The 14,038-nt window shown below is 38.7% G+C and overlaps 1 protein-coding gene across 1 annotated transcript in view; it reads right to left on the minus strand.

Moving 5' to 3' along the window:
- Positions 1–14,038, minus strand: part of LOC126754062 (homeotic protein ocelliless) — a 98,757-nt gene that overhangs the window by 27,948 nt on the left and 56,771 nt on the right. Inside the window, 1 exon segment of the mRNA XM_050465939.1 lies at positions 58–159. Within this exon segment, the coding sequence (XP_050321896.1) occupies positions 58–159 (102 nt within the window).

Below are 14,038 nucleotides of genomic sequence, written 5' to 3' on the forward strand. Positions count from 1 at the left end.
AGAAATAACTAATATTATACTATGGTGCAGGGTGTGTGAAAAAATGTGTGTACGTACCTTGTCCAGCGAACCGCTACTCTCGCCATTCTCGCGCTTGCGTTGCTCATCCTTAAGGCGTTCGGCTTTACGCCATTTTGCGCGTCGATTCTGAAACCAAACCTGCAATAACAAAAATGGCGTCAGTTTCACTTGGCTGCATTTTGTTGTATGCGTGTGTGGGTGGGTGAGTGGTTGGAATGTCCAAAGATAATTTACAATAATTTTATATATTAAGTGCGGTAGCCAAAGGGCGTAGTTGTGAAAATTGAAATTGGAAAAGTTTTCTGCTCGACAGACTTACGCTGTCAATACATACGCGCATACGCATATACACTCAAGCGCACAGCAAATGCATAACATGCAAACAATAAACCCAATTTTCCACCTCAGAAACTTTATCAATTTATTTATTATATGCCCACATGCGCACGCATCCTGCAGGCTCGTTAGCTCAACTCTGTGGAAGAATTTCGCATTACAAGCAAGTGGAAAGTGGAGATGGGTTTGCCTCCATTCTCCACTCTCATTCGCCATTTGCTTTTGTTCCGGCTGTTTACGCCATTGTTGCAATCAAAAATAAATTAATATCAACAATGAAAACAAAAACAATAATAATTCCGAAGAATTGTTTGTACGAAGGATATGCGTTGGAGCAAGGGTAAATTGGCTGTGTGCCAAGGATTTCCGAGGAATGCAGGGACAAATTCTTGCTGCAGGATACGTTTGTAATATTTGCATGTTTTCAGACAATTCCATTAATTTAACACATCACTTCCCTTGTTGAGACAATGTACCGTTAACTGAGTGGGAAATATAAGTTACTGAGACTTCTTATATTTCGGAAAATTTTCTTTACAAACATATTTAGAATAAAAAAATAAAATAAGTTTTCAATTACATATTCTAAAATCTCTTTAGAGAATCATAATTTTATCATTTTCAAGCCAGACATTACTCCAGAAAATATAACCTAAACTTCGGTTACCTACAACGAAGTCAGAAAGAAAAGCTCGTTCGAATTATTAGGTTTCCAGTAAGTATTGTAAAATTTTCTAATTCCAAACCAAACACGGATCTAAATTTAAGAGTTCATAGAGCTGTCTACACTATGGTCTTATAGGTTAAAGTATACTGAGGACCACGCGGTGATTTTCGCGCCAAGCGTTACAACTCTCTGAGATTAACGCAGTACGCGACGTATCATTTGCCATCAAAAACGGCAAAAAAAAAACTTTAACCGAAGATATTTCAAGGTCTATCTGATCTAGATTTTCACCAACTCGACTCATTTTGGAAACATTGATATTTGTTTCGTAAGACGTCGTCTTAAATTATTATAATTCTATATCAATTTTTATAATAGGGTTAAAATTCGTTGGAGCGATACTAAAGAAACGGGGAGTCGAATAGTGGCATCCCACGAAGTAACACCTAGTTTGAGAATTTTTGTAAAATAGGCTGGTCATCCGAATGGATGAAAACACATCTGCTCTGAGAGTATTCGACGCAGTACTCACTGGGGGAAGCAGAGGAAGAGGAAAGACCTCCACTCCGTTGGAAAGACCAGGTGGAGAAGAACCTGGCTTCGCTTGAAATCTCCAATTGGTGGACCAACCAGCGAAAAGGAAGAACGACTGGCGCGTTGTCGCAATAAAGAAGAAGAGTACAACGGTATTTTGAGTACCAAAGACTCTTGATCCCCTATAATATGGTGGAAATATATCTTGGTTCCATTGGCATATCTTTAGTTGAAACGAACGGTGAGAAGTATACGAACTAAGCAGTGCCGAAATTCACTATTTGAAAGATGTTTACCGTTATGACGTTAGCTGCTTTGGATTCGCTAAACTTTAGAAAGTGTCGAATCGAACATATTATAAAAGCTATTCAAAATCTTTTTTCTTCTATATATATTTTTTATAAGACAGAAACAAAAAATAGCGAGCAGGCAAATGACGAAACGAAGGCGTCATTAATTCAAATCCGTTGTAAAGCCTAAATAGATAAGCTTGAAATCTCTGCAGTATGGTTGTGCCTCAATAAGAAAGAAGTTTTTGAACTCACTTTCATCTGAGTGGTAAGGTAAATGAAGAAAACTGTCAATTCTGCTGTGAAGAAAATCCACAAATCATTACATTCACCTAGATTGACAGTTTGGTGTGATTGTTGGTTTCACCTAGTAATTGGTCATGGAGCCAAACACAGACTGCTCCAAATGACAGCAGAAGGGTATGGCAGAAGGAAGGTAATCTAATCCCAGCGGATGAAAAAGTTAAGTGATGTAATACCATTGGCTCTTCTCGCAAGGGACAGCATTACCAAAAGCATAAACTTCATCAACAAGTCTAAGATTACTCTTAGCAGTAAGGCTGAATGAAATGATTCTACTCTCGAGCTATTGCTTAGGGATAGTACAATCAAGTGGTACACTGACGGCTCAAAAACGTCGGAGGGAATTGATGCAGAAGTCGCAAGATCACGCACCAAACTCTCCATACCTATGGGAAGTTTTCTGAGTATTTCAGACAAAAGTCTTGCCATAAGTCGGTGCAAAGAGATAAACCTCCAACTATCGCAACGAACGTATAACCATACTTAGCGATAGTCAAGCGGCACTTAAAGCAATCTCTGCCTATGAGATCAAATCGCTACTGGTACAGGAGTGTAGGAAACAGCTGAATAGCCTTGCGAAACGTAACCCAGTGCACCTCATCTGGGTGCCCGGTCACAAAGATATTACTGGGAATGAACTGGCTGATGAGCTCGCCCCCTCCGCAGCATCCACTACCATGGTAGGACCTGACCTCTTCGTCACAGTGGGTTCCCATACTATAAAGGGAACCGCAAGGAAGATGGTAATGGCAACAACTCAAAGGCATATGACATGCCAAGTTGCTAATGGGGGGTTATAACCTCAGTAAGTTTAAATATGTAATTAACCTCCCTAGGGACAAATTCAGGCTACTTGTCGCATTCTACACTGGCCACTGCAAGCTGAAAAAGCACTTATACAATATGGGCAAATTGCCGGTTCTGCGATAAAGAACCTGAAACTCAATAACACCTGAAAATTGACCGCATAGTAGTCTACATACGCAAAATAAAGGCCCTTGGCTCCAAGTTTTCAAACAGGGATCACATCATCATAAAAAAAAAACAGACCAAGAAATTTGAGTTCGTATTGAAGCCGCATACGCGAAATGCAACTAACTATTTCCAATCTGATACCCAACGATAATAAAAACCAGTTTTAACCATGTGTGTGACTTCCAAAGCACATTTTATAATATAAGCGGAAAAAATTGCACGCCAACCGTGCTCAGTTGCTTGGGGACGCTATAAAATCCCATCAAAAGTATTATCCCACTAAAAATACTATTTACTTGCGCATAAAGTTTAATGAAACAATCAGCCATTCATTTCAATAAAACAATCCAATTTATACTTCTAACTGTCTGTGTGTCATGTGAATGTGTGCGTTTATGTATGAGCCCATGTACACGAGGCTTCCTTCCGCAATGGTTTTACTTCCGATTTTCGCTGATTCCTAGCAGTCTAATGGGATTTGTTAGAGACAATTGCATGCAACCGACCAACACAATAAGAGAGATGAAGGCGGGCAGTGACGAGGTAATGCCGCAAACAAGAGAGAGAATGAGAAGTTATGGATTGACGCCAGCCTCCAGCGGCGAAGCGACCACAGTAAGTAGATGAAATGAAACCATAGCCACCAAGTAAGCGGTAGTATGTATGTAAGTAAGTAACTAAGTAAGTAAGTTTTCTAATCAAAATTCAAATTAGATGCTACAGAAAATTTCTGCTTGACTTGGCAGCTGAAAATGGGAATTGGGAAATGACGTCAGCTTCAACCGCACAAACACGAGACACAGCTGTAGCTGTGGTTGCCTCCAAGGACGGAATGCGGCAAAAGACAATGGCTTCATGGCGACTATGCGACGGTGGGACTGTAGGACTGTGGGACTGTGAGACCCTGCGTCGGCGACAACAAATACGCCGTGCTGCTTGTAATCATGTCACAGTCAGCCATAACAATCTCTAAATGCCACACGCCGCCAGGCAAACGAGCAGACTGCCGATTGCAGACGGTGCTAAACCGATCTGAGGTGCCGAAGCTTCTCACATTCCACGCTCCACACCGCACACAGCTGTTCCCGCAAGAGCTGCTAGTGGTTTAGCTGCAGTGTAGACAATGAAATGCTTGGCGGACCTTCAATGTGTATCCTACCTCCTCCGCCCCACCAGTAATCATGCTGATTTTCCATTTTATTTGCAATTTTCTTTCTTTTTTTGTTGCTGTAGCCGCTTCGGTTTAACATTGTAAGTGGTAATAGAATAAAGCTTGGCGTACATTAGCTCGAATCATTTCGGATTGGCTTGATTGTACACCCACTTCTACGCCTTCCATTGTTCGCTATTATGTGGGCGTTGTTGGGGGCAGGGGAAGCGGCTCATGCTCATTTGTGGGTGGTGAATTTGCTATCAATACAGTTATCTGTGAGTGCCGATGAGAGTGTGCCTTCGGTTGCGCAGTCGCCGCTTACAATTTTTCGCTCTATTCTCTCTGCCAACTACCCCTGTGGCAAGTGCACACCCATACACCCATACATACAAATACGCTCGGTGCTCCGTTTTGTTGCCACTTTTTAGCCTTCCGGCCATCTATTTAGTTGGCTTCAGTGACGACGCCCACCACTTGCTTCATACAATATTTATTTTATAAGCACATTATAGCGTACTACAGCAACATGAGTTACAAAAATTGCAGCAACAACAACAACGTTGGTAATAAAAACAGCACAAATGGCGCTTGCAACCGTACAAATGTGTGCTTTATGGTGGTTGTGGTGATTGCTGTGCACATTTTTTACTCTTGTTGCTTTTGTTGTTGCACTCGCCTGTAATGGCTCCCCATTTTTTCCGTGCGCTATCATTTCTTTATTCTACGGTACCACCTCCCAATTGCCATCCCTTTGGGAGTCTTTTGTTCGCCGCCTCGCCGCATACTCCTTTCTACCAAGCTAAGAATATATGAATACATACAGACATACATTTTTATATTGACCTCCCTCTCAGCTCGCACTTTGTTGTTGGCAATTTGCGAAAAAGTTAAGTGAATTTCATTTTTCGATTAGAAACAAAGTAAGTTAGTTAAGATAATTCGATGTTGAAATTACAAGGATAAGCAGCAAAAAATTTGTGGCTAGAAAATATATTCCGAAATTGTTGGAAAAGTGGTGAATTGTGAAATATTTGAATTAGTAAAGTAATGGAATAGGAATTTCGTATTATTTTTAATAAAAACTCGGTTTTTCCACATATAAAAATGTCAGTTAACCGTTTGAAGGACGAAATCTCCGAAAAACGGCAGCATTTGAAGAAAAAAGTGTATTTTTCCATGAATTGGGCTTCGAACTACATCCGCATCCACCGTATTCTCCAGATATGGCTCCCAGCGACTATTTCTTGTTCTCAAATCTCTAAAGAATGCTCGAATTTTGAAGCAAAGGACAAATCGAACTACAAAACTGGTATCGAAGAGTTAGAGGATCGCTATAATCAGTGTATCAACCTTGAAGAGGACTACGTTGAAAAAAAAACGAATTTTGCTGAGCTGGCACTGAAAAATTACACTTGGCATTCGACAATATAAATATAAAAGAAGCTTTTTATGTTAGTTTAACCAGGCAACCCACTCTTACAATTGTATGAAAAGCGAATTCTTCAAACCATTATATGGAGACCATACTGGATTCTTACTTTATATTGAGTAGTCGAAAAAGTATTTTCGTATTTCTAATTAAATTAAATATACATACATATATACTTGTATAAAAATTGAATAAGAAAATATGTAAGCGACTTTTATTGATCAAGATCATACATTATAGACAAAATCACTTCAACTTATCTTCTTGCAGATCAAAGTGTGCGGAATTTTCTGTTCTACTTTTAAAGAAACAATCGAGTGATTACTAAAAAGTACTTAAATTAACAAATAGGCGGACAAAATAAAACTATGATATTTAAAAACAAAAAATTTCATTTTAAATGCCTTTTGGCCATAATTTCATGCATATTTTCCCAGAACGCTTTGAATGTTATCAAACGAGAATGTTATCGAGAGTATTCATTCTCACGATACTCCTTTCAATATCAATTGCAATCACTTAATCTCTTTACGTGTGTACATTTTATGGGTTGGCCATATAAGATTGATTATAATTCCATGATTATACGCCGAAATATGTGCACTTTCTCGAACAGCGATGTAGGAGAGAGGCAGTGCCTGATAAGCTATGGCTTTGATGCTACTAAATTCATAATTTGCCTTATAAACAACTCGTGTTTGGGTACGAAAATTAATATATGCATATTGAAAGTAATAATAGCTTGTACGACATAACTCAGTTAGAATGAAGATATTATCCGCCTAATAATTATTATATGGCAGCAAGCATAATATGTGCCACTTACAATAGTCCTCATCCCAACAGTAGATTAGGTAGTTTTACCCAGTAAACAAAAAATGTGTGTATAAGTTTCAAGCAAAACTCACATGAGTTTCTCAGGGGAAACACCAGTCAGAGTTCGTATCCTGAATTGTAGTCACATAGTTACTTCCGGTAATGAATGGAAATAATATGCATCCATAAGTCAGCGTCGACTAAAAAACTTAGAAAAATACTACTTTTATTGGTTACCTTAGTATTAATACTTTAAAGAATCTAAGGGTGCCCGCAGCGTGGACGCTTAAAGCCGAGCCGACTACATTTTTTCATTTGCGCAAGACGCGTATTAACGCTCGGCTCGGCTTTCGGCGTTCACTCTGCGGGTATCCTAAGGATGTAAGGAATTTGTAGAATTTCAACTAAAGGAAGTCAGAGAGAACCGAAAACCTTACATGATTTCCGAAACTGAATTTTTCCAAATTTCATTTAATTCTTACTACTGTCTCATCGCCATTATGAAATCAAAATTTTTTAAAATTTTTTTTATATCAGAGTTTTTTATGGGGGGAAAAGCTTTTAGTTTCATTATACTGGACCTGATATCCAAAGTGAAAAGAATAGAAGTAGATGAAAGTTGTCCATAAATGACATTAGAAGTTGGAAGCTCAACAGATAAGACAGACGATATGCATTAACAATCCTTAAAGAAGATAACTTTCAGTACTAAAAGGTTTGTTTTCTCGTTCTTCGAGATATCGAATGGGTGGAAATCCCAAAAAAAGATTTCCAACAACCCAATCTACATGACAGTTAAGCATTATTTGGTATCAGACACCAGCTTACTAGCAGAGGAAGAAGCGGTCCGAAGAGAAGAACCTTTATCACGTATAATTGTTACGATCAGTATAGATTTTCTAATGACACGGTTCGTTCATTCCAGTTTAGAGCTAAACAGCTAGACGTAGGTCCCACATATCAAGTTGTACTAGATCGAGAAACCTCGCAACTTTAGATCCGAACGTACTTCTTCAGCGGTTAGTTCGGCGCTTAAGTAAAATTTCCGATCCTTTAGGAACTAAAGCAATACTTTAAAGTATATGTTCCAACATATAGAAATATTTATTTCATCGAAAACATTTTCAACCCACATTATGGCTTACTGGGTACGCATTGCAACCCCTTTGTTTCGTTGAACTACTAAGTGTTATGTTACATTGTGCACTCGTCGGTTTAGCTTTTTGTGCGTTGTTCGTTCGATATGCATGAAACCAATATTACGCCTCGGGCCAAAGGGGTTGCCACATTCGGATAATTGCATTTGGTCGAATAATCCTTTAATGCTGATGTAAGTTGATGGCGACGCTGCAATGCGCTCACTAGTTGATGTTGCAACACAGTGGTTGACGCGCCGCTGTTGTTGCCTGAGGTATTGCGGCTGCTGGCAGCGCTGCCAAAGAGCACCCAGAAAGGGGTGGCGGTAATTGCGGTCGGCCAACAACAGCGGAAGGGTTCTCGCTCGCCAAATGCGCTTAGCATTAACACATCTGTTCATTCATTCCACTTGAACTGCGTTGGCTGCGCGAGCGTTGAAGTGTTTGCACTTTGCTGTTTGTTTTTGTAAGCGTTGTTGTTTTTTTTTCTCATTTTTATTTCTTCTCAATTTATTGTTGTTAGTTTTTTTGCGCTTCCTTATTTCTTGCGGTTGGCAGGCGGCAGGAAGGGGTGGGGGTAAATTGTTTGCGGAAGCTAATGGTGCGCACTTGTTGTAATTATTGTTGGTTGCAACAATATTTTCTCTGGTGAACAACGCACCGACACACCTTAAACAATACGTGTTCAGTGATGCGGTTGACTCGAAGTGATGTGTTTGTTGTTTGCCGCCCCGCTGCACCTCTCTTCCGCCTGCTGTTAGCTGCCGGCGGCGCTCACCATTTGCTGGCATTTGCCTGGTTATTGTTGCAACTGTTTCCTTTGTTTCAACACGCACACGCACGCACTCACACAACGATACTTTTCTCTAAACACATGTTGACAAATTGTTTGCTCATAATCTCAGCTAATTTCATGCGAAACAATTATTTGCTTACCTTGCCAAGTTGCTTCTTTGTTTATTGTTGGTAAAATTGTTTTTTTACGCTCGTGAGCACTAATTTAAATGAGTAAATTGATTGTGAATATTTCAAGAAATTTGTTTACTTCGCTCTGGGTTTGGTTATTAAGCGTAAAACAAATAAAAAAAAAACGATAATTTCGCCAGTACCGTTAACTTCGGCAGCACCGAAGCTATAATACCCGTTACGAGTAACAAGGTTTCCATACAAGAACTTGATTATCGATCGTTTTTGATTTTGATTTTTCACTTTGTTTCACAGCTATATGATATGGTGGTCTGATATAAAAAGATTCTTCAGATGTTGTAGCGTTCGTTTGGGAAATGATCTAGGTCAATTTTCGTAAAGATAACTCGCTAAAAACAAAATAATTCCATACTAGGACTTGATTCCGATCTTTCAGTTTATATGGCAGCTGTGTTCTATAATCGTCCGATCTTCGCAGATTATATCATTGTCTTAGGCATTAATCAGTGCCAAATTTCTTCAAGATATCTCGTCAATTGAAAAAGTTGTCTATACAAGCACTTTATTTCGATCGTTCAGCTTGTATGACAACTATATGCTATAGTGCACCGATATCGAACTTTGCTATTAAATGAGCAGCTTCTTGATGAGAGAATGACGAGTGCAAAACTTAAGAACGATGCCTCAAAAACTGAGGGATTAGTTCGTATACATATATACAGATGGATAAACGGAGATGGTCAAATATACTTGTATGTACTTTATGTGGCCAACTTAATATATTCTGTTCAGAGTCCAAAAATAGGAAAACTTTAAAAAAGAACATATCTCAAGATAACCCTTTCTCTCTTTAACGAAATTATCGAGAAACAAGCTTTTTAATCAGAACTATGACTAATAATTTTTCAAATAATGCCTACAAAATGCTATACGGTAGAAGAGGCAAAAATTTAAAATATCAATGAAATTTTCTAACCAAATAGACTACATATTCCTACTCTAAGTCAACTTTCTCGTCGTATAGATTTAAATTTGAAAGTAAGTCTTTGATGTACCTGATCTGCAGAAGCTCCTTAAACTTTGAGAGACGAGTATGACGCCTTAAAATGGAACGATTTTACGATCCTGTTATCCATTGAGTAAAAATATAAAAGGCTATCGATGTAAGTTTAGTTTTTAAGATAACAAAAGTGCTTCTCAAATATAAAACTTACTAGGCGTATACACAACAGATCACTAGAGAGCTCGGTGATTCAAGCTTCTGCTTAAGCTTCTGTTGTGCCCAAAAAATGGAATCTACAAGTTATCTAAAACGCACAGCTGATTTTGTGAAGCTTTTTCATATCATAAAAACAGTCTTTTCACACACTTTTTCAGTACCTGCATAGACGCGACTGTTTTTTAGGAAAATATAGTTCATGATATTGTTCGGAGTAAGTATAAACTTGTCTTGTAATGGTACATTTTGAGGCCGCCTGACATAATTTAAAACCAATATAATAGTCAAAATAGAGCTAATAAGGTTATAGACCTCATTGCGTATGAGAGAGTATATTTACTTATTTCCTGAATATATTGAGATTTTGTAAAAAAAAAAGATTTCAATTCCATTATATCAACGATATTAAAAGCTTCAATGGAACTAATAATTTCCATATGTGACTATATTCAGACAACACAACAATTTGGTTACTTAGCACTTTCAAGTTGAGCGGAACTTTTTGTTCACCATTTCTACACTCATGGCACCATTTACATATGATTGTAGCAAAAAACTATGATACGAGGCCGAATTATCTGTGAATTATTATCTGAACGTCATCTGAAAGCCTTGGCGTATAGTGAGTGCAACAAAAAATTGACAGAAGTATTGTCTTGCTATGGAAGAAATGGAGGAGTGGCATAATCAACTGATTTCATGTTAGAACCAGAATTCGAATTATATCTGGCGAAAGGCTGTAAATCTGGCAGCATTCCCCAAAATCATTTAGAAAATGTTTTCTGGCACTACAAACAACAACGAAAACCAGCGTAATCAAGGAGAGACACTGGTTAACTTTGTATTGCTTTCACTTGTAAGCGTTTTGCAGGGCTCATATAAAACCAATACAAAAATGGAGAATCGACAACTATTAGCAGTTGATATCTCATTCCTATATTAATTGATTGAATCAGGGTCTTTAACGGAATGAAAGCCATCAGTAACCGCTTTTTTAAAGAGCATGAAAAATGTGATTGATTATAAATATTGCTTTTGAGTCTTAACTACGGCCCTTCGAATGGATCACATCACCTCCATCGCACCCAGCAAGCTTCTGGAATTTTTCAGAGGGCTGGACCTTTGTGACAATATGTGATATAGGAGAGGGCACAAAAGACCATAGCTCGCAATGTAATTATTTTTATCTATCTAACTACGGATTTTAAATTAAGTGAGTGGGTATACCATCTGTGTAAGCGTCGTCCTTCGTAAGACGACATCGCGACATACACGACTGAAATATGACGTTACTTTCCAAACAAACAGGTGTTAAAATTATGTACTTATGTATGGTATTTTTAACCCCAGTTTGCACTCGCCTAATCAAAAATTGAAACTTTTTGTCGCAACGAAATAATAACATGACATGCTTATGTACCTCTCAACATATTTTTGAGTACATTAAGAAACTTCCGTCACTAATTGGATACGCAGATATTTTTATATGAACACACAGCGGTATAATTTTTAACAAGCTAAGTGCTCATTAAGAGAAACGTGTTAAAGTCGACGGAAAGCTAAGACTGGTGGATGCAATAATGGTTAGGAAGTCTTAACAAAGCATGTTGTGTTGCAAATTATGCCGGAAATACATGTGTAAAAGTGCAAAGAGGTGCGCTAAATATTATTGCATTGCGTAAGTGGAAGCCACTTAAGTATAACCACAATTAGTGCTATCATAAGTGACAGCAACATTTTTATAAGTGACAATAACAACATAACTTCTAAGGACGCTGAGAGAATGGCAAAAGTATTAGGGTACTTCTGTACATAATACTTACAGGATACGACATCTTTTGTGTTGTCTTTGAGACAAATCGGTCAAGTGACCCTGAAAACCATTTCTGTAATAAAAATTTTATGTGTAACAGTTTGACGATGCTGTTAGGTTAAAATTTTTCGATATTGGCGCGTCGTAAATTACTTCGAGATCCATGAAACATCGTTGTATGAACAAAAAATGGTTTGGTTTTTATGCCAACATCTGGATTGAATCAAGTTATTGTTTTCAAATAAAGTAAAATTGTAAATTGAAATAAATATCCATGGAAGATATGCCATTCTGTCCGCACGTAGTGTGGAGAATATTGCTGCCGCTAGCGCATCAATTGAGGAGGACCCAAATCAGTCTCTCACATATCGTTCTCAAGTGTTGGGCATCTCTGTGCGTCGTTGTGGCGAATTTTGCGAAAAGATCTTGGCCTACAGCCTCACAACATCAAATTGAAGGATGAACTGAAGCAGACTTAAATCATCGTATGTTCTTGAATTGAGCTGAGCAACAACTTGAAAATGATCCGGATTTTCATCAAAACATCATCTTCATCGATGAGGCTCATTTCTGGCTGAATGACTTCGTCAATAAGCAAAATATGCTTTATTGGTCAGGCAGCAATTCACTCGCACTCTATGAGTTGAATCCCGAAAAAATTGCGGTTTATGGGCCGTGATGATCAAGGACGGCACGTTACTGTGAATGGGAATCGCTACCTCTCAATGATATCCGAATATTTTTGGCCCGAATTGGATGATATGGTCTGGGACAATATGTGGTTCCAATAGGACGGCGCTATAAACCACACAGCGATTGTCCCAAGCGATTTATTGAAAACCAAGTTTGGTGAACGTGTTATCTCACGAAATGGCCTAGTCAATTGGCCGCCTCGGTCGTGCGATTTGACGCCGTTAAACTATTTCCTGTGGTGCTACGTCAAGTCTATGGTCAATGCCTACAAGCCAGCGATGAACTTCGTACGAATATCGAACGTTAAATTGCAGCAGTATCGCCGATTTATGATTGAAGACCGTCGAAAATTGGGTCAGCGTCTGAACTTCTGACATCCCAAACTGTTTTTATTTTATTAAAAAACGTTGTAGCTTTTAACCCGTTATATACTTATTTGACTTCTCAGACTTCTTTTTAATGGGATAACCTGACAAGCTCAAAAATTTTCCGATCTTTAAATTCCTATTCCTTTAAATAAAATTTCGATATGTAAGATCGTTTATCTATGACAAGTTTCATTCCCAATTTCTCAAACTTCTCAAGAAATTCAGAAGAGTTGTATGAAGTTTAAGCATTTTTCGAAAAAAAAGTTTCAAACTCATGTAAGAAAGACTCGTGAGAAAAATTGCACAAAGTTCTTAAAGCAAAGTTGGATGAAGTTTACGAAAAAAAGTTTCAAACTCATATTTCCCAATCTGACTTATGAGAATTTTTTGATCAACCCATGTAAGTAAAACCTCTCATTAGAGCTCTATAAGCTCGAGTGGGATCCGGTACAGCGGCTAACTACTAGTTAAAGGCGTTGATGCAATAAGAAGCGTTTGTCGCGGCGCTTCCGTTCGTGCATGAGTGTCGCCTATTTGCCACGCGCCAAGTGTTAAGTGCGGCCTACTACAGCCGACACACTCACATACACACATACATATACACACTTCTAAGTAAAAAGTGCACTGATTAACAAATTGACAGTTACATATGAGCATAACTAGAGCACAGCAGCAAAGAAGCATTATATGAGCAAAACCAAAACAAAAAAAAAACAACAACAAAAACAAAAAAGGAAAGAAATGATGGCGACCAAACTGCAGGCACTTGTGAGCGAGTGGAGGCTGGAAGCGCCATCGGCAAGCCACTAATTGGCAAGTTTCCGCACTGCAATGAAAGCAGATTTGCACACAGGCGCTACACACACACATACACCACACAGTAGAACAGTGCCAATTACAAGCTTGTGCCAGCTGCTGCCTGCTGCCATCTTAATGCAAGCTGCGAGCTGTGCGGCAACGCAAAATTGAGGAAATCTAAGTTTAGACTATAAACAGACACAAGTGCCCGTGCCAAGTGCAGTGTTTAGTGCCCGAGCGCTGTTGCAGCTAATAAACCCGGCCCCTTCCAGGTGTCTACAAATATAATCGCGTCCGTCTCAGTGACGTCTTTGTGTCTTGAAACCTTGAATTCTAATTCGTCGCCAAATTGCAACCAAATCTCTGCACAAACCGGCGATTAATCTGTCTATGCCAGTGCGCCGGATTGTGCCGCAGTTGCAATATCAACACTTGCAACACAACTTGGCAAATGAGCGCGATCTAAATAAATTAGCAACGCAAATGAGCGATTATCGCTGGTAATTGCCAAGTGTGATGACAATGAGTTTGATTAAGGCGTGAACTACAACTACACCACA

The sequence above is a fragment of the Bactrocera neohumeralis genome, chromosome 3, assembly GCF_024586455.1.
Source record: "Bactrocera neohumeralis isolate Rockhampton chromosome 3, APGP_CSIRO_Bneo_wtdbg2-racon-allhic-juicebox.fasta_v2, whole genome shotgun sequence".
NCBI lineage: Eukaryota > Metazoa > Arthropoda > Insecta > Diptera > Tephritidae > Bactrocera > Bactrocera neohumeralis.